Raw genomic sequence first — 20,744 nt, forward strand, 5'->3', positions numbered from 1 at the left:
CTGTCCTTCCGTCTGACAACTTTAACATTGCCCATAGCTTTTGCAATATTGAAGATAGCAACTTGATATTCGGCATGCATGTGTATCTCATGGAGCTGCACATTTTGAGTGGTGAAAGGTCAAGGTCAACCTTCAAAGTCAAATATATAACTTCAAAACGGCGCAATAGGAGGCATTGTGTTTCTGACAAACACATCTCATGTTTTTAAATGAAAAAACACAGACATTGTTGGAATTTGCCTCATTTTAGGCATTGTGTATACATTTTAAAACTCAATTTTCCACACCATGAAACAACTTTTTTAAAAGGCACCAACAAATGCTCCTCTATCCCCTATGCATGCTAAACAAATTCAGTTTTTTATAAGAATGTTTCAAAATGGGCGAAAGTCAGGGGCAATACTGTCAAAATGCCATTAACAACTCTTGTGACATGCGGCTGTAGTCTATTTTCTCTGTAGATTTTATTTTACAGCGAAACACATAATGTCATCATCATAGATGTATAGCTTAGAATTCATTTTATACTATATAAATATGTTCTGAGGTCTTATTTATACAAAATAACCTGGATATTTATGGAAAAAAAACCCATCTCGCTGTACAGAGACAAGGCATTTATTCACCTGCATTATGTTCAGTAAATTGCAAGCAACAAACATGAAAAATTCAGTACCCCAGTAATCGAGTTTTTTAAGAGTTCAACTTTGCTTAAGTAATAATGCATCAAAGTTATGACCAATGTTAATGTTTTCGGACGGACGGACAGACTGACTGACAGTTAAAAAACTATATGCCACCCTTCAAGGGCATAAAAAGTTATATTTTTCCCCAAATGGTATCTTTAAATTCTCCAAGTGAAGGTTTCAAAAACAAGAGCTGTCACCATAGGATGACATATGCCCCCCTATGAAAGCTTTGCTAGAAGTTATGAGCATTTTTCGAAACCTTAACGCAGACTTCGAAAACTAAATGCAGACCCAAAGTTTAATGTCAAGGTCACAAGGGTCAAAATTGTGTGCATATGGAAAGGCCTTGTCCATATACACATTCTAGCAAATATGAAGATTATATCTCAAGGGACATAGAAGTTATGAGCATTTTTCGAAACCTAAACGCAGATTTTTAAACCTAAACGTGGACCCTAAGTTCAAGGTCAAGGTCACAGGGGTCAAAATTTGTGTGTGTATCCAAAGGCCTTGCCCATATTCACATGCATACCAAATATGTAGGTAATATGTCAAGGGACATGAGCATTTTTCGAAACCTAAACACAAAAGTGTGACAGAAGGACAGACATACAGACGGACAGACAGTACAATCACTATATGCCCACCTTTGGGGGCATAAAAATATTAATTTATTAATTGTACCAACATATTACAAGTTGAACTTATTTGGAGCAAATTAACACAAATAATATGCAAGTGGGAAAATATGGATACATTAGTTAAAGCACTAAGCTTTAAAGTTCTTTGATGGTTGTTTTTAGGGAAGCCTCTAACAATTTTTACCAATTAAAAAGATCGAATTATAATTGTTTTTATAAATGCCTGATAGAAATTTTTTCTTTAAATAATTAAGATCATTGAAAAATTTAGTAAAAGCACAGCATTGATGTTCTTTGATGGTCATTTTAAGTGGAATAGTATGTTACAAATATAACAATTATAACTATTGTATTAATGAATTTAGATTAGGTGACATCTTTACAGTGGGATAGGCATTCATTTGATGAGATAAGCACATTCTGTAGTTGAAAAATAAATAACACTTTAAAGACTTACCATAGTAAAAAAAATAGCATAGAATCTGTTGCAGGTCATAAAATGTAAAACTGATGTTGAAGAAGCTATAAATATATTTTACACTGTCAACACAGATAATTTCAAAATAAAAAAATAAAATGAAATTCCCTACCTACCCTAGTTTTTTTGGGCAAATTTAAATACAATAAATATTTACAATTATTGAGTTGAATTATTAAAATATCAATATGTTCTGATTACATTTGCTAATTATATTATTAATAATGAAATAATTTGCAAGAAGAGTGTAATTCTGTTGTAATTAGTCTAAATTAGCTATAAGTAAAAATGAAAATATCAGTGGCATTCAATAATTTGATTATATACATATGAATCCATGGAAAAAATTGACAGTTACATAGTTTATTTATTTATCATATTTAACTGTTACAATGAAAACATGTTAGAAATTAATAATATAAATGTGATTTTACCATTTTTCAATTCACAAATTGACCCTAGTTAATTGGATTAAAAACAACAAATAACTACAGTTCCACAACCCAGCCCAATTTTACTCAAAATTAAATAATTCATCAATTGATCCTATTTAATTGGATTAAAAACAACAACATGTATCAGATACTCAGTAAGATTTTGAGAAATTTTCATTTATTCAACTAGTATACCAACATGCACTTACTAATGATTTACATGCATTCCTTAAACAGTTTAACACAAAAAATGAATTCTTAATCCAAAGAAAACAACAAACAAGATGCTTCCTAGATAAAGTTAATTAAAGATTTCATAAGCAAACTAATCATTTTGATAATAAATCAAGATTATACTTCAAACAAACAATTATGAATTTATGGGGGGGGGCGTCAGCACTGAAACTAAAATGGGGGAAGGGAAACGTCTGTGGAGGAAACGTCGCAGAGGATGTCTGGGGAGGAAACATCTTGGGGGATGGGGGGGATGTCTGGAATTCCTGCTTAGGGCGAAAATTGTTTAATGTGCCTTTAGAAGAAATAATTGAAGGAAAGTATTCATTGGTGTATGCCCATCCAGAAGCATTTCTGAGCACAACAATGGGAACACATGATCCTTGTGTGGTAACTTCCACAATTTTATACTTATTTTATACTCTATAATCTAGCTCTTTTGTCATAAAATGAGAGGTTTCATTATCCAGCAGGTTTCTTGTTTGAACCTCACAAAATTTTCTTATACCCAAGTCCCATCATATAAATTTGTTGTTTTTACATATGATAATTCATAAATCTCTTATTACATTGTAATTACTTTAATCCTTATTGTAAACATTATATTTGATTGCTTTAATAATAATGGGATAATATATTCTAACAATTATTTATTATAATTTATTATATAATTAACATGCAACAGGAACTTTGTCAGGAAGCATTCCAGAAATGCCAGCGCGCTCGAAAGTGCCCTTTTCACAAAATACTGCGTGTCGAATAAGCCCCCTGCCCTTTTCAAATCCAAGCTGGAGCACTGTATTAGTAGTAGAAGTTAAATAGAAGAAGTAGTAGTAGTTGTTGTTGTTGTTCGTGTTGTAGTAGAAGTTAATTAATTGGTAGTAGTAGCAGTAGTAGTAGTTGTAGTGGTTGTGTTTGTTTTGTATTGAATTCTGGTCATACAACATAATTATGCAGCTGCTAATGATGATGATGATTAATATGATAATGCTGCTGCTGATTGTGATGATGATCATAAGTATTTTGTGAAAAGGGCACTTTCGAGCACGCGGGCATTTCTGGAATGCTTCCTGTTGCATGTTAATTTATATGTTATAAATAATTGTTAGAATATATTATTCCCATTATTATTAAACCAATCAAATATAATGTCTACAATAAGGATTAAAGTAATTACAATGTAATTAGAGATTTATGAATTATCATATGTAAAAACAAGAAATGTATTAGTCAGAAACACTATGTCCCCTTCTGCGCCACCTTGATTTTGTTTTTTTGAACTTTGACCTTGAAGAATGACCTTGACCTTTCACCACTCAAAATATGCAGCTCCATCAGATACACATGTATGCCAAATATCAAGTTGCTATCTTCAATATTGCAAAAGTTATGGCAAATATTAATTCAACTTAAAGCTTGAGCAAACAAACACACAAACCAACCAACCAACCAACAGACAGGGCAAAAACAATATGTCCCCCACTATAAGTGGTGGGAGACATAAAAAAGTAAAACACACTGTTCATGTATCTTTTTATTTATACATGCATCAACTATTCTGGTTATGAATGAAAAAAAATTAATTATATAAAAAAATGAGCAAATAAATTAAATGGAAAACATACAATATTATGTCAAGAGAAATAATTAAGCTGTAAAAATCTCACCCGTTTTACTTTGATGTTGCGATTTCTACGCCGATTAGCACATTCAGCATTTTCAGTATCAACTGATAAATAAATATATGAAAATGCCAAATGTCCAAGATACCATGACGTCCTCCTCCAAAAGTTGAATCCTTCGGACTACATTTTATTTCATCCCTCAAGAATCCTCTCACACATTCCATGTAAGTTTCCTTGCAGTGTTCACAGTGTTTTATTTTGAATCTTTTAAGTCCACAAAATTCAGAAGGTGTTAAATTTATGATTTCACAGATAACAATCATTGCAGCGTGTTCAGTGAATATTCCAACAATAGACTGGCATGAAAAGTGGCTCCTTTTGAAGCACAAACTGCACCCAAGAATATATTATGGCTGACCAGGTTTGATGTAGCCTGTTTTTTTATATAATAAATTACCATTTTTCACTTCCATATGTTTTATGATTACCAGCGCCATGCTGGAAATAGTCTGTTTCCCACAATGCTTAACGCTCATTTGCACAGATCTGAAAGATCTTTTGTTGACACATTGCCCTTAACTGGACTCGATCCACTGACCCTTGGAGTAAAAATCAAGTGCTTAAACCAATGCATCAGGTCTCCCATAGTCAGTGGTTTATGTTATACTTTATATAAGCAATCCTTGTAATGTCACAAAATCAAACTATAACAAAAGAACTCCCCAAATTATTTTTGTCATTCAATGCTATATTCATAAATGTACTTGTACACATTGGATCTTAAAAGCTCCAATAAAAAACAAGAATACAATTTAAAAAGTAACCCTCAACTGGGCTCGAACCATTGACCCGTCTACCGCTAAGACCACTCGGCCATCCATGCTCATACAATGATTATGAGTGATGTATTTTATACTTTATGTAAGCAATCCTCGTACTCGTAGCGTCACAAAATATAACGAGAACAATCGCTTTAAGTTTAACATTAATTCAATGTCAATCATGGCATCTTTAAATTTTAACAATTTTGTAAGTTGTGAGAATTCACAGATCTACACTTATTATTATTTAAAGAATGTAATCTTGCAACAGACGAGGTACAAAAAATCACATTTTAATTTTTCATCTTTACGTCGGGTTTGAACCGAGGGGGCCGCCATCTTGTTTTCAAAAGTAGTTCCAAATCCAATATGACGGCCGCCTTCTTGCATCAGTGAGACGGTGTGGTGTAGCCCACTGTCCGATGCGTTCAGATTGCTGAATTTGAAAACACTTGAGCACATGGTTTGTTATTAAAAATAGAAATAACGTCATATGACCGTGAAATCTCGGGAGATTCGCATTTCAAGAAAGTCTGTCACGTCGCTGTTTTTCTCGATATGTAAGAGCATCATAGATACATTTTAAATATTTAAGCTGGTATTTTGTGAAAGAATATATCAGTTAAATGTGAAAAATGTCAATCTTTCCAATCAAGTGGTTGATTTGGGCCAACAACTGCATTTAAAAGCTGTTTTGGATCGGTCTTTGTTAACTGTCAACTTTTCGGGAATTTCTGGTTGACTTTCCTAATGGGGTTGGTCTATAACTATAAAGTCGCGCCAGTCAAAAATCATAAAAAGCGACATTTAAAGTTATGGTAGCCAGAACTAGGTCGTCGATGGTTTACATATATGTTGACATCGACAGCATTTTATCAGGAGCAATCGCCGCCATATTTGATTTTGATCATTTTCTTTCGAAAATAAAATGAATTATAGTAAAGTAAAATCTTCTTTTCGCGGTCGTAATGTGTTAAAATCGCATACTGCGTAAAATTGAATGTAGGCATATGGTGATATTTTTACTTGTTTTACAGTTTGTGTGTGAATTTTTTAAAGACTATTTTGCGTACCAGAACAAATACATGTATATCACTACGCATGGTTACATTTGTTAGATTTTAAGCGCTTTTATGACTGAATTAAAATTATTGTTAAGGTTATTAGATCTATTTATGTTAAATGTCACGTTGAAAAAATCAAATGGGATAAATAGAATACTAGGATTAGCGTTGAATACAGAGAAGTTTATGTTGCTCGGCTCGAACACCGAAAGCGCTCGACAAGGCTCGCGCTTCCGGCGTTCTAAGCCTCGCAACATAAACTTCTCTGTATTCAACACTAACCTAGTATTCTCTATATATTTGATCATAAATCAGGGATTTCAATTGAAGCAGAATCCTGCTTTTTGATGCAAGCATTTTACAATTTCGTCACTTTTGACTCCTCGAAATAATTTACCTTGCATCCTTTTGATGCAAATGTCACCATGAAAATAACATAAAATGTATTATGTATTAAGCAAAATGTTGTTTTTTCGTTAATCTTGAGCAAGCAAGTTATACTAAGAAACATTTGCGGAGCAATCAACAAATATACAGGAACAAAAATATCTAGACTTCAGTATTTTGACCCCTGGAAATTTCATTTGACCCCTTTCAATTTCAACCACGGGGTCATTTGACTCATAGTTTGCAAAAGCTATTGAAACCCCTGATCTATCACAAACAACCAAAGCAAAGCAAATACACATACATAATTTTTAAATCTAAAGGAAAACACAAGATCAAAAACATGTATATACACTCATATCTTGTATAACATGTTTGAACATTATTGCTGCCTGATGTTAATCACCTTGCTTTTGTGTTCATATACATATAAACATTGTATGTTTTTTATATTGAATAACAAAAAAGAACTAGCATTCCGCATCAAACACTTTATGTCTATCTCTACACCCTTTTGACAGCTTTTGCATAATTCTCTCTGCAGCTTATGGAAGTTTATATTATGTTCTCATGTCTGATATTTTTGTGACCAACTAGACTTAAATGTTCATTTTCTTACGCAAGATGCTTGGCATTATCATAACAAGGCTTTAAAGTATTGCAATAAACCTGGTCCCAAACAGTAAAACATTATCAAATCAAAAGTGTGTACTGTACCGCTTCTTGATCAGGTACGAGATAATAAGTGACAGTACTCTTCGAAAAAAGGCGAAGAACAAAGAAATGCAATATTATTACTTTTTTTCACACACAACATATTATAAGTTTATAGTTTAGATTACACATTGTCAATTTTGCTGAAATGATTGTAATAAGTTTGTGTATGTTCAATTATTATAATGTGCTATTCAATCTGCTAATACTACAATAGTACAGTATAAGTTAACATATGACAATATTTAATACGAGCTTATGTTACGTGATAAATCTTCAAGTCTGAAAATATATGGCACCACATCAGGCATACAAAACATAATTATATTTAACCCTTAAAAATAAGTGTCACTAGTTGCTAAATAAAACAGTTTATAGATTTTCTAAGAAATTAAAATGCAATTTTGATGCCCTTTATAATTTACAACTTATTTCCCATCCGTGCCTTTGCTGAAGTTATTGAAGTATGTCTAACTATGCGACGCCGTTTCCATAAAGAGTGGAGCGATAGAGTGCTTTACAGAACAGGATTATTAGTGCTATATCGTCAACTAGAGAACAGCTAGACTTACAGCGTGACCACTTAAGTAGTCCTACGTCAGTAAAAGTGAAATAACTAATATATGCTCCTATTTGCCAAACTTGTGTTTAGCTCATGCTAAAGTCCTTGATAAATGACACAAAGAAATTGAATATATTAAATTTAAGACATGCATGTGTTAATAAATTATGTACAAATTATGTGGGGGTACATTTCCCAGACGGAATAGTTTTAGGATTCCCCAAAAATGACTTTTTTCTTCTTTTTTTGCAATTTTCTTTCCGATCGGGAAATACAATTACGTCGTTCAAAGGGATCCCAAATGGTAGACGCAAAATGATTGGTATATAAGAAAGATGGGAAAAGGGTTGGGTACGTATTATTATGTAGTTGTAACTTTCATCATCCTTAACTGTTACATCGTGAAGAAAATTGTGTCTTAACTGAATGTTTTTTACACAAAATACAGCAAATTGATTCATTGTCCAAATTAAAAATCAAAGTTCCTTATCGGGATATTTAGTGTTCTTATCTTATCGAAAGGAATACGTAATTCAGCAATATAAAATAATATAAAACGTAAGAGCCATGAGGCGCTCACCTGAGTTCAAGGAAACCAAATTACATCGTAAAGTTAATAGTTTTGACCGATATTGAGTCATAAATGTAACGTGGTAATAAGGATTTTTTCTAACGTTTGACCTGGTAACCTAATGTATTGATGCACATAAACTGTAATCCAGTTAGATAATGTCGGGAATAACAGTCCGACCAAGTTTCCTCAAGATTAAGTCATAAAAATGAGGCTTCCAGAGTGGTTCACTAGACCTTTATTCAAAGTGGGTGAAAATATGGTCAAGATAAACATTCTGGCCAAGTTTTATAAATGTTGAGTCATAACTGTGGCCATAAAATTGATAACCAGTTTTTTTTCTATTTGTCCTTGCGGCTTAGTGTTTGGACGCAAATGACTCATAATCGAACTTACCTTAAATACTATTGAGACGAACATTCTAATCACGTTTCATCAAGTTTGATTTATAAATGTGGCCTATTCTTTTATTTATCCAGGCGACATTGGTTTTCGACGTTTTTGAGCTATATTCGAACCTGGTATAGACACAGCACACGAAGACTGGTACAATGTTCATATCCAGCGTACACTATTGCTGGTCCCATTAAGGTTTCTCGTGACGACAAATTCGTCCATCTATTCAGGTATAACATGAAAACGCCTATGCCGGCGTACACGAAGAAACATACAAATTATTATAAACAGGTGTACTCGACAAACACAGCCACCATTTCTACTGTTAAGATTTAAGTTTAATATTCACATGTTACTTTGCTGCCGTGAAAACTTGGGCTTAATATCACAAATAATGAAGTGAAACTCCAGCTGCTCCAGCAGTATTACATACCTATTATACATACGTTCGTGGTCCTTTATTTATGGCAAGTGACCAATCGCCCAAACAGTACGGCTCAATACGAAACAACGTACACACATTGTAGAATAAAGCTGGGGTCACCGCCTTGGAACGGTTAATGTAAAGCATTGGAGGTTAAAACCGGTTTTAGAGCGCTCAACTCACACTTGGCCCAGCAATATTTATAATACATATAAGTGATAATACAATTTAACCTCATAGCACTGCAACACAAATTAAACAATAATAAAAGTGAAATAAAACGCATTCAATTTAATTATCATATAATATCATGCAATATTGCTGCTTGCACTTGTCTCCTGTGCTGTTGTGCACATTAAAGCTAAGGTAAAATTACTTCTATGAACATTTGTCCTCGATATACCCAGAAAATATTGCTTCATGAAAAAAATACAAAAAGCTCACGTTATTGGAAAAATCATAATTTTGTTTAGATTCATTACATATTCGTTGTTCTTTTTCTTTAATATAAAACTCTTTCTCTTAATTTAAATAGGCATTTTAGGATTTGTGTAGTTAAATTTTAACAATGTGTTTGCAAGGTCATGCGGCACAATATTAAAATAAGTCTCATTTTCAAAATCACGTCGATAAATTCTGCAAGTTTAACTTTTTCTAGATTAATCAACTGCTACAAAGCACAATTCTTTAAAATATTTTTATTTTATCGTATCCTTCATTAATGTCTTGAAGTCAGCTTTATAACCAGTATTCTGGTCCATATTTATAACCAAAATAATCTAAATTGTTAAGACCCATATGAAAATACATGTTCTTTAGCCCAAACAAAAATAATATTTTCATAGTTGGACAAACTATAAAACCATAAACAAATGTTATCCTGCAACAATTCATAATTGCTCTCACCTTTCTCCTTATTTGAAAAGGACGTGAAACGACACTAGGTTCATCAAACAAAGTTGGTTCACTGGATTTAAGATTCAGTATCAATTTTACTTTTAAACTCGATACGGTCAAAATTATCAACATTTTTAATCTCATACCCATGTTTAAAAACTAGAGCGAATCTGCAATTAAACAAATATAATTGCATACCTTTATGCAAAAACAATGTTCGCGGTTAAAATAATTGAAATCCCTGCCGCAACCCTGTTTTCTTATTCTATCTGTATTTTGTCGAGTATAATTTTCTTAAAAGTTGCACGGCATATTGGTTTTAATTGCAATTGTCGAAAGAATAAATATAAATACATTGTTGTGTACTAAAATTTCACTGTATTGCCTTTAAGTTGGAGACTTTGACAGTTGGTTGGAAACTCTCATCAACTGGAGAGAAGCCGGTAAAAAGATGGCCGTAAAACAGTAACCGTTGATTCGCGTCGAGTTCTTTCTTACATACTACATGATTATCTTTGTTATAGTTTAATTCAATTCAGCTTGTAATGTTTTTACGAAAAGGCATGTTTTTTGTTGTTGAAGTTATTGCTTTAACCTTGAATTTGTAAAGGAAATATTTTAGTATAGTGTGACCATTACTTAATATTTTCAATAGCACAGTTGTTTCCCTTGTAAACAAATTAGCCATATCTATATTAGGTCATAACGTAAATTCGGTACGGTACAGTTTAAAGTTCAGTATTTCATGGTTATCAAAGTTATCGTTGTGATATCTGCATTTAATCGTTGCATGAACGTGAAACAAGTGCATCCGTGTTTTGAAAGTTTATTTATGAAAGATATCTGAACGGATTGCATCTTAGTAAATACGAATTTCATAGAATTTTGTGTCACGATTATATAAAAAAGTAGGATAACAAATGAGTATTCGAGGTAAATTACCGTTGGAATTAATTGATTGTAAAATTGTGGTATGGTGTTTTGATTGAATCAATTTTTCTCCATTTCAGGACAGCAATCAGTGACTCAGTCATTATTATTATATAGCATGGTATATTAACATTATTTTATATTAAATGATGGTCTCTTTATAGGACTTGTTAACAGATTATTGTATTTAAAAAAAGCCACTTAATCATTTAACTAACAAAACTTTAATGTTTGGAATACTAATTTTTTTTAATTAATGATTCAAAAATAGATAAGTATCAAGTAAAATGTGTCTGCTGTGGGATTTTAATTAGTCCAACTTGTTGATGCTCTCAAATATTAAGCTAATTTTTTTATTGGTAATATTAGGAGCGTACAACCAGGAAAGGACCAAAACAATGGTGGAAAGTTTTCCTTCTTTGTCTATATTGTTGCGCAAGGATTTTGTGCCCAACATTCAAGCCCCGATTTCAGACACTTAATATAAACGGATTGCAATAATATTTACATACCTGTGTAGATAAATCATTGCTCGGTTATGTTCCGTAAAAATTATGTATGACACTTTGAATTTTGCACGCATGAGCAATTTAAATCCAATCACTATTCAAATTTTCAATATCTCTCGATTCGCTCGCTGTGTAGATATAAATCGATAACACAGCCTCGATGTAAAGGATGTGATTTAAATGTGAATAATAAACGGCGGAAAATACAGTTTGTGTTTGTCTGTTGTGAGCGAAGAGCGCTATATAGTAAAGAGATGTTATTATACTTTTCTGGTTTAGTTGAGCTTTTTTTTTCTAAAGTGACAATTAAAAATCCTGTACAAAATCAGCCGCCTGGTTTAAGGCGTAAATTGAGCAAAAACCAGCTAGTTTTCATCAGAAAACCAGGCGTAAAAGACTTTCATACCAGGCGTATAGGACACGTAAACCTGTCTTAATATGGCAAATTATGCAAATGAGCTGGTTTTAAAACCAGGCTTCAATTTTAAAAACCAGGCGTAAAGTAGCGGACTTAATTATGTAAAATCTAGGCGTATACAGCTTGGCGTCAATTTATGATTCCAGGCGTAAATTAAAAATCCAGGCGTAAATGTTTCTAGTGTTACTGCATTATTAAGGTCATCGATCGAAAATGTAACTCCATCAGCTTTCTTCCTCCCCAATCCTTTGACAAAAAATTAATCTAAAATGCAAATTGATATTTAGCACAACTACATTTGAACTATTTCAAACACTGTAATTTCGAATCAATGGCTATTTAAAACTTTTTATTTAATCCAAGGCTCCACAGCAGCTTGGATTAAAAAGGGCAGGGACTGCTAATTTAAACAGAAAAGTTCTCATTAATGAATATGAGGAAAAGCAATAAAAAAAATTGCAAGTTCTGAAATAATTAACATCTTTTATTTTTATACGTTACATAAATTATCATTCCGAATTCACTCGCTGATGCATTATTAAGATGACATTAAAAGACAAATTATGAGTACAGGTTACACCGTAATGCCTTCTTCTGATTGGTTGACATTTAAATCTGTTTCAAAAGATGGCCTGAGGTTAGTAATTGTGTTGCGAATTAAGCAGACGTTGATCTAAAAAATTATTGCCTTTTTAACTTCAATTCAACGGAATTTGAGGTTATGATGGACTTCTGAACTAAAACTGAATGAGTTGTTATTGTTATTTTGCAATTTTACGCAAATTAATGAAATTTAAACTTTCTGGTTTCCACCACGTAATTGGTCCTTCGCCGCTAAGACGTTCCAAAGAATTTAGCCCATTAAAAAAGTATCACTAAATTCTTTGCGCATCTTATAAATAAGACTAGGATTTCAATATGGGACCTCTAGAATCTAAAGTGATCGCTACACATGGCAGGCTTTTTAATTTGTTAGTTAAATCACAATGTTGGTAATACAGTTTTTGTTTGCTTAAGTTAAAATGCTATGTCGGTAATACATATTGTTTTTGCTTAGTTAAAAAGCTGTTGGTAACAAAGTTTTTTTTGCTTAGTTAAAACGCTATGTTGGTAATAAATTATGAAAGAAAAGCATTACACATGATCCTGCTTTATTAATCCTCCTATTTCCAATCATGATTATCAATAAATGAGCATATTATTTTACAGTTATATAAAGTAAATCAGGGATGATATTTTGCTTGTTTGCATTTAATACATACATACATTCTTTTGTAAATCTAAGACTATTTTTATACAAATTTCCATTTTCAAAACTTAAAGGGGCCGTCCAACAGATTTTGGCATGTATTGAAGCTTGTCATTAAATGCTTTAAATGCTTTATATTGATGAATTTAAACTAAAAATCTCCAGTAAAAAAAACAAGAATACAATTTTAAAAAAAAAGGAAAAAAATTTACCCTCAACAGGGCTGGAACCACTGACCCCTGGGGTCCTGGAGTAAAAAGTCACCCACCTAGACCACTCGACCATCAACGCTCATGCTTAAAGCAGTTGTAATTTTAGTTCGGCATTTTTGGAGAAAACCCGAGGTATGCCATAGCCAGCTCGTCGTGTCGTCTGACGTCCGCGTCATGCTAGAACCTTAACATTGGCTCTAAAATCAAAGTGCTTCCAACGACAACTTTAAAACTTCATATGTAGATGCACCTTGATGAGTTCTACATGCCACAACCATTTTGGGGTCACTAGGTCAAAGGTCGAGGTCATTGTTACCTCTAAAAAATAAAATACAATTTGACAACCTTTCATTTATTTAAAACTGCACCCGTAGCCGAGCGTGGCACGCGTTATGCGGTGCTCTTGTTTAGCTATATAAGCAATCCTCGTAGTTTCTTAAAATATCGTTTCGTGTCGCACAACGCTTTATCTGTTGGATGGCCCCATTAAAACAAGTCTCTTTAATTATATGCCATACATTTTTTTAAAAATCTTTAAACAATTTGTATCATAAAAATGTAATACTTAAAGGGAAAAGGTTTAAAACTGACATTCAATGAGTTTAACTAAACACTTATACATACCAGCTTATTTATTCCAGCTACAAAACGTCATATCTCAGTTATCAAACACATCCCTCATATATCAGATATAGACCTTGGACATTAGGAACACACCTCAAATGTCATACACAGACCTCAGATATCAGACATTGATCTCGCATAGACCTCATATGTCAGGAACACATCTCAAATGTCATACACATACCTCAGATATTAGACATGATCTCACATAGACTCTATTAGACCTCAAATGTCAGGAAAACATCTCAAATATCATACACAGATCTCAGATACATAAACCTCAGATATTAGAGATAACCCTCAGAGATAAGACTTATCCATCAGATATCAGGCACATCCCTCATACTTCAGAAATAGACCTCGGTCGAAGGAAAATGCCTCAAATATCAGACACAGGCCTCATATATCACATACCTCAGAAATCAGGCATAAATCTCATACATAAGGAACATACTTCAAATATCATATATATACCACATATATCAAGTACAGATCTCAACTACACATGTACCAAACATATAAGTCAGATGTTATACAAATATCTTAAGATATTATATATAATACTCATACCTGTGCTGTTAAATGCATTACTTTTATATATGAAATAATTTGCATTGTACCTATGGCAGCCGCACAGTGCTTATATTTTACACTAAGACATTTGTCTCAGTATTGCACAATGTTATTTACATCCCAAAAATTTGTACAGAAGAAAATTATAGCTTCTTTTCTAAATATAAGTTAATTTGCTTTTCTTTTCAGAATTTCAGTATGAAGGGGGAGAGTTCGTTGTGACAGATTCTATGAAAAATGCATTCAAGGAGGACGGTTACACACTCGTCAGGTCTGCTACTATTAATTCAAGCTATAATCACCTTCAGAAATCAAGCCATCATAACTACCATGAGACATAAGCCATCATTAAGCATTCACTAGTCAGGACATTAAATTTGTTTGAATTTTACATCACTTAAGCTGAGCTGTCCACAAAGTTTCAAACTTATTTCATACAAATGGAATTTCTGTTTTAACCCTTTAAGTATTTCATTTGTAAAATTTTAACTTTACAGTGTGTGATACTTTATAATTGTTAAGACCAAAATATGGTTAGTTTGCCCTTATCTACAAGAATTAATTGCATGTAAGAAATGTATAAAATGGTAATATCTCTTTACAAAGTAGTGTTTGTTATTTTCAGAGGGTTGTTTTCTAAGGAAGAGGTAGCACACATTGAGAAGGCTATTCTTGCTGGACCCTTTCTAGACCACACATATGGGGTAACGTATCCAATGTCAATTCATTTGTGATGTACCGTGGTAAATTAATTGTTAATAGGTGATACTCATGTTTTTTGTCAGGGTACTACAGATTTGTTGATATGGTCGAGAATTTTTCTTCTTAAAACATTAGGTATTTTCTACATGACATATTTAAGCTGAAAATAAAGAATAATATGATGAAATATATAATTAAGATTTTGGGTATTTATGATTTAATGTTGGTAATGCTATCTTTCTGCTCACCTAGAGGTTTCCATTTTGTTTTATTCTAAAGGTATCGTTGTTATATATTTTGGAATGCAAATATTGTTGCTAAGATGTTTTGAGTTTTTGTATTTCAATAGTTTTGCTTCATTTCTTGTATTGTTGTTGTTAGTAACAGCAGTGTTTGTATTACTGTTATTTTGCTACATGTGTAAACGTAATGTGTTGCTAGGTTGTTGATTCTTGATGGATATTGATGTTGCCAGGGTTCTGTATAGTGGTTTTGTTGATGTTTCTAGGTACCTCGTTACCTGTTACTTCTGTTGTTATGGTAATTTTGTGTTATTGCTGTGTTGCCATTGGTCATTATTGTAGCATCTTGCTTCAGTTGTAATGAATCTGTTGCATGTGGTATTTTGTTTTGTTATCATGATTATGATGTTATTTGTATGTTTCCTATTGTTTCTAGATTCCAAATGTTGTCATTGCTACTGTATTGCATATGTGGTTACTGTTGCAAGGTTGCTATTCTTGTTTTTGTTGCTAGGCAACCACTGTTGGTTTTGTTGCTAGGTTGCTGATGGTGATGGTCGTGAGGCCCACATGATCCTGTGGAATCACCCTGGTGTAGATGTGACAGGGATGGTGGCTAGGTGCGAAAAGGTCGTGGGAGGCTGTGAACAGGTAAGTCAGTGTCATGCATGACAAATTTACTGGTAGATTGAAAGATTTTATCATGTGAATCCAACGTTCTTTAAAATAATAGTTTTATAATAGACTGAAGTGCTCTCAACAGGCAAAAAATATATGTTATTTTTGTTTTAAAAGTTAAATATTTACATTGTTGTGAATATGTTTTAACATAAACAAATTTATATACTCCAAACATAGATATTTTTTTTATGTCCCCCACTATAGTAGTGGGGGACATATTGTTTTTGCCCTGTCTGTTGGTCTGTTGGTTGGTTGGTTGGTTTGCGCCAACTTTAACATTTGCAATAACTTTTGCAATATTGAAGATAGGAACTTGATATTTGGCATGCATATGTATCTCATGGAGCTGCACATTTTGAGTGGTGAAAGGTCAAGGTCAAGGTCATCCTTCAAGGTCAAAGGTCAAATATATGGGTCAAAATCACTCATTTAATGTACACTTTTGCAGTATTTCAATATTCAAGATAGCAACTTGATATTTGGCATGCATGTGTATCTCATGGAGCTGCACAATTTGAGTGGTGAAAGGTCAAGGTCATCCTTCAAGGTCAGATGTCAAATATATGTGGCCAAAATCGCTCATTTCATGAGTACTTTTGCAATATTGAAGATAGCAACTTGATATTTGGCATGCATGTGTATCTCATGAAGCTGCACATTTTGAGTGGTGAATGGTCAAGGTCAAGGTCATCCTTCAAGGTCAGAGGTAAAATATATGTGGCCCAAATCGCTAATTTTATGAATACTTTTGCAATATTGAAGATAGCAACTTGATATTTGGCATGCATGTGTATCTCATGGAGCTGCACATTTTGAGTGGTGAAAGGTCAAGGTCATCCTTCAAGGTCAAATATATGGGTCAAAATTGCTCATGTAATGTCACTTCTGCAATATTGAAGCTAGCAATTTTATATTTGAAATGCATGTGTATCTCATGGAGCTGCACATTTTGAGTGGTGAAGGGTCAAGGTCAAGGTCATCCTACAAGGTCAAACATCATATAGGGGGACATTGTGTTTCACAAACACATCTTGTTATTTCTTTTAATTTATCTTACATCTTGATTTATTTTGATTTATCAATTCTGCACGGCTAACTTCACAATATAAAGATATGAATCCTAATTTGATGGTAAACTTACATTTACGCATTTTGTTTGTCAATGAGAGTATTACATGTATGAACTCCCAATTTGCAACTCACTCTATGAATGTTCTCATGAACACTTGCACTACCAATTAATCAAACTGGAGTGTCTCAATAAGCAATAAGGCTTTCAAAGCAATCTACGGGATTAACTGATTAATATGACAGCTTCTTGGAGGAGAGGTGTACCACTACCACACTAAGCTGATGAAGAAGCCGGCCAAGATTGGAGGGAAGCACATCTGGCACCAGGACTATGGGTGGGCAACCATGATCTTTGTCATTGACTCACATCCTGGAATACTGGCCTTAATACACCTGCTCCAAGTGTCATCTCTGATTATCCAGTGCTGTCCGCTCAGGCTAATCAGGGATAACACGTTCTGCCTTTGATGGATTTTCATTTAGAAGACGCTCCCTTTAAACACAAAAATCTGTAACAATTGGAAATTGTCGTCCCTGATTAGCCTGTGCGGAAGGCACTGGCTGATCTGGGACGAAACTTTACGCATATGCATTAAGCCCAGTTTTCCCAGAACAAGGCTTGTATCATGATGTCTTGGAAAGTGAAGGATATACCACAAACATATGAATACTTGGAATTTTTATTCCCATAGGTTCTGGGGGCATATTAAAATCACAATGTCTCTCAGTCAGTCAGTTAGTTAGTTAGTTAGTTAGTTATTCTGTCCGGATTAGTTTCCGCTCAATGAGTCAAGCAATTGTCATCAGATCTTCACCAAAATTCATAACAATGTGTAAGGCAGTAACATCTAGGTAAAGTTTGATAATGTGCCAAATTGACCCAGACACTCCTGAGTTACGGCCCTTGAATCATCGAAAAATTGCGTTAATTCTTGTTTCTGCTCAATGACTTAAGCAAATGTCATAGGATCTTTGCCATACTTCATGATATGTGTAAGGTCATAAGATCTTGGTCAAGTTCGATAATCAGCCAAATTGACCCAAACTCTCCTGAGTTACGGCCCTTGAATCATAAAAAAATGAGTTTTTTCTCGTTTCTGCTCAATAACTCCACCACTTGTCATCGGATCTTCACCAAACTTCATTAAAATTTGTAAGGCAATGAAATCTAGGTTAAGTTCGATAATCAGCCAAATTTACCCAGGCACTTCAGAGTGACGGCCCTTGAATCATAAAAAAATTGCGTTTCCGCTCGAAACATACTCATAAATTCTATGTCGCTTCAGATGTAACCTTCAGGGTTCCCAGCCAACCTGGAAATCAGGGAAAACCTGGAAAAAGACTTTTAACTTTTTCCAGTCAGGGAATTTGGGAAAAGTTCCTGAAATCAGGGAAAAATCAGGGAATTTTGTGTGATCAGACTTTCCCGACTTGTGTCGAAAAAGTCGATACAATTAAAACAGCAAATCGATTCCTCTGCATGGCTATGGTGGCTTTGTAGTATACATGTAGCTTATTGTACTATTAGTAAATACCTACTGCTTTCTCTCGTTCTCTCTGTTTATATAGCAGCAGATAAATATACTACATGTTATTGTCTGCAACTGCTATTTTATTGAGGATATATAAAGCAAGAAATAGGTCGAAATTGTGATCCTGGAATTTTTATTTTCCATCAGGGAAAAATCAGGTAATTTTGTTCATACAGAAAGCTGGGAACCCTGACCTTCATATTTGGTATGCATGTGTATATGGACAAGGCCTTTTCATACGCACATAAATTTGACCCCCTTTGACCTTGACCTTGAACTTAGGTTCCGCGTTTAGGTTTTGAAATCTGTGTTTAGGTTTCAAAAAGCATTTTTGGGGGCATATGTCTTCCGATGGAGACAGCTCTTGTTTATGAAGAGAGTGACAAAATATAAAGTTAAGTAGAAAGATGCACTTTGTTACTTAAGATTCCGCAAATATTGTAGATAAGAAGTACTTTAAAAAAGAATGTATGCATGATATGAACTAGTGAAAAGGGCTATGTGCAAACAGCCTTTAACTCGCAGTCGGTTCAGGTTTTATGCTGTTTGGTGCTCATCAGTATCTAAGAGTTTGAAATGAAGCCTTTAAAACTTAAATATAGTAAGAATGGTCTTTAATTAAATCTAACTTTCTAGGGAACTACAAATGCTTGAAAATACACATCTTAGTGGTAAAGGTTAAGTTAGTGTTTTCCTCAACTTTTTAATGTCAAAGCTTAGATTGCGTAGTAGAAGCCCGTCAGAATATGCTTCTAGAGGTTCTGGTTTCAAATCCAGGACAGGCAACTTTTTATTTTATCATTTTTTCCTGTCATTATAATTGTTAAAAACTATTCTGAATATTACAGTTCATAACATTTTTCCAAAATAAAATTTGTTTCAGCAAGTCATTTAAAAGTATTTTGTTTACAGAAGTCAGTTTAATGAAAAAAAAATCATTTACTAAGTTTACTAACACATCTTGAATAGTCTTAACTAGATAACACAGAAAAACGGTTGAATACAAATAGTGTTGAACCCTGTTTCCCGGGATTCAAACCAGTTTTCTTTGGAAGTAAAAGCTTATGCACTACCACTGCGCCACTTTGGCTTTAATTATTCAGAGAAATATAAACTATATGTAAGTACTACGCTACTTGTCAAACTGTTGAGGAAAACACTTTATTGTTTTACCGATTTTGAATTACTATAATAGTACATTAAACAATATTTTTAACATTTTCTTAGTAAGGATTACTTTTTGGATTGTTTTAACATAAGATATATACAATTTTTTGTTGAATCTATGAGAATTATGTTGAAAATCGTCATTTAAACTGTGTCCCTTTAAGTATAAAGTAAATGATTGAGCTAAGTTATTCATTATATTTGAAAAAGGTTTTTACAAGTTCATTTTATTTCTTTTTTACACTGTTTACATAGTGCTACATATTATTACCCACACTTATAAACACTCTTATGACACTTCACCAGCCTGAACTCCCATATATTTATTTCAGCTACTGGTATAACAACGGATGTTTGTTCCCTAACATGATGACCGTCTTCATCGCCATCGATAAATGCACCAAGGATAACAGTTGCCTGCAGGTAAATGTAATTGGGTACAACCACGGTGTAACTAAAGCATGAAAACATACATTTAAACTGTGCTTTGGGAAAACAGGGCTTAATGCATGTACGTAAAGTGTCGTACCAGATTAGCCTTGAATATTTATCTGCCAATTATATACTATATATGAGTTGTAGGATATTTTTAAAACTATTGAGGAATCCGTTACAAAGGCTTTATTGTTTTACTGATTTTGAATGACTATAATACATCTATAAACCAATATTTAACATTTGTTTTAGGAAGGATTACTTTTTTGCTTGTTTAAACAGATGGTACCCATTTTTTGTTGAATGTATGAGAATTCTTTTGAAAATCATCATGTAAACTGTGTCCCTTCAAGTATAAAGTAAATGAGCAGGCAGTCCACACAGGCTTATCAGGGACTACACTCTCCTGCTTCTTATAACACTGTGCGGACTGCACAGGCTAATATAGGACGAATTTTTTAA

At 33.4% G+C, this 20,744-nt stretch overlaps 1 protein-coding gene across 2 annotated transcripts in view; it reads left to right on the forward strand.

The window, feature by feature from the left end:
• The first annotated feature begins 10,623 nt into the window (after positions 1-10,623).
• LOC127837659 (L-proline trans-4-hydroxylase-like) overlaps positions 10,624-20,744 on the forward strand; it is a 38,303-nt gene continuing 28,182 nt past the window's right edge. For both annotated transcript variants that reach the window (XM_052364911.1, XM_052364912.1), the window contains exons 1-6: positions 10,624-10,870; positions 14,642-14,723; positions 15,078-15,156; positions 15,937-16,047; positions 17,392-17,483; positions 20,180-20,270. In XM_052364911.1, the coding sequence (XP_052220871.1) occupies positions 10,858-10,870; positions 14,642-14,723; positions 15,078-15,156; positions 15,937-16,047; positions 17,392-17,483; positions 20,180-20,270 (468 nt within the window). In that variant the 5' untranslated portion in view covers positions 10,624-10,857. The remainder of the gene's footprint in view (positions 10,871-14,641; positions 14,724-15,077; positions 15,157-15,936; positions 16,048-17,391; positions 17,484-20,179; positions 20,271-20,744) is intronic.

Source organism: Dreissena polymorpha, chromosome 7 (genome assembly GCF_020536995.1).
Source record: "Dreissena polymorpha isolate Duluth1 chromosome 7, UMN_Dpol_1.0, whole genome shotgun sequence".
Lineage (NCBI taxonomy): Eukaryota > Metazoa > Mollusca > Bivalvia > Myida > Dreissenidae > Dreissena > Dreissena polymorpha.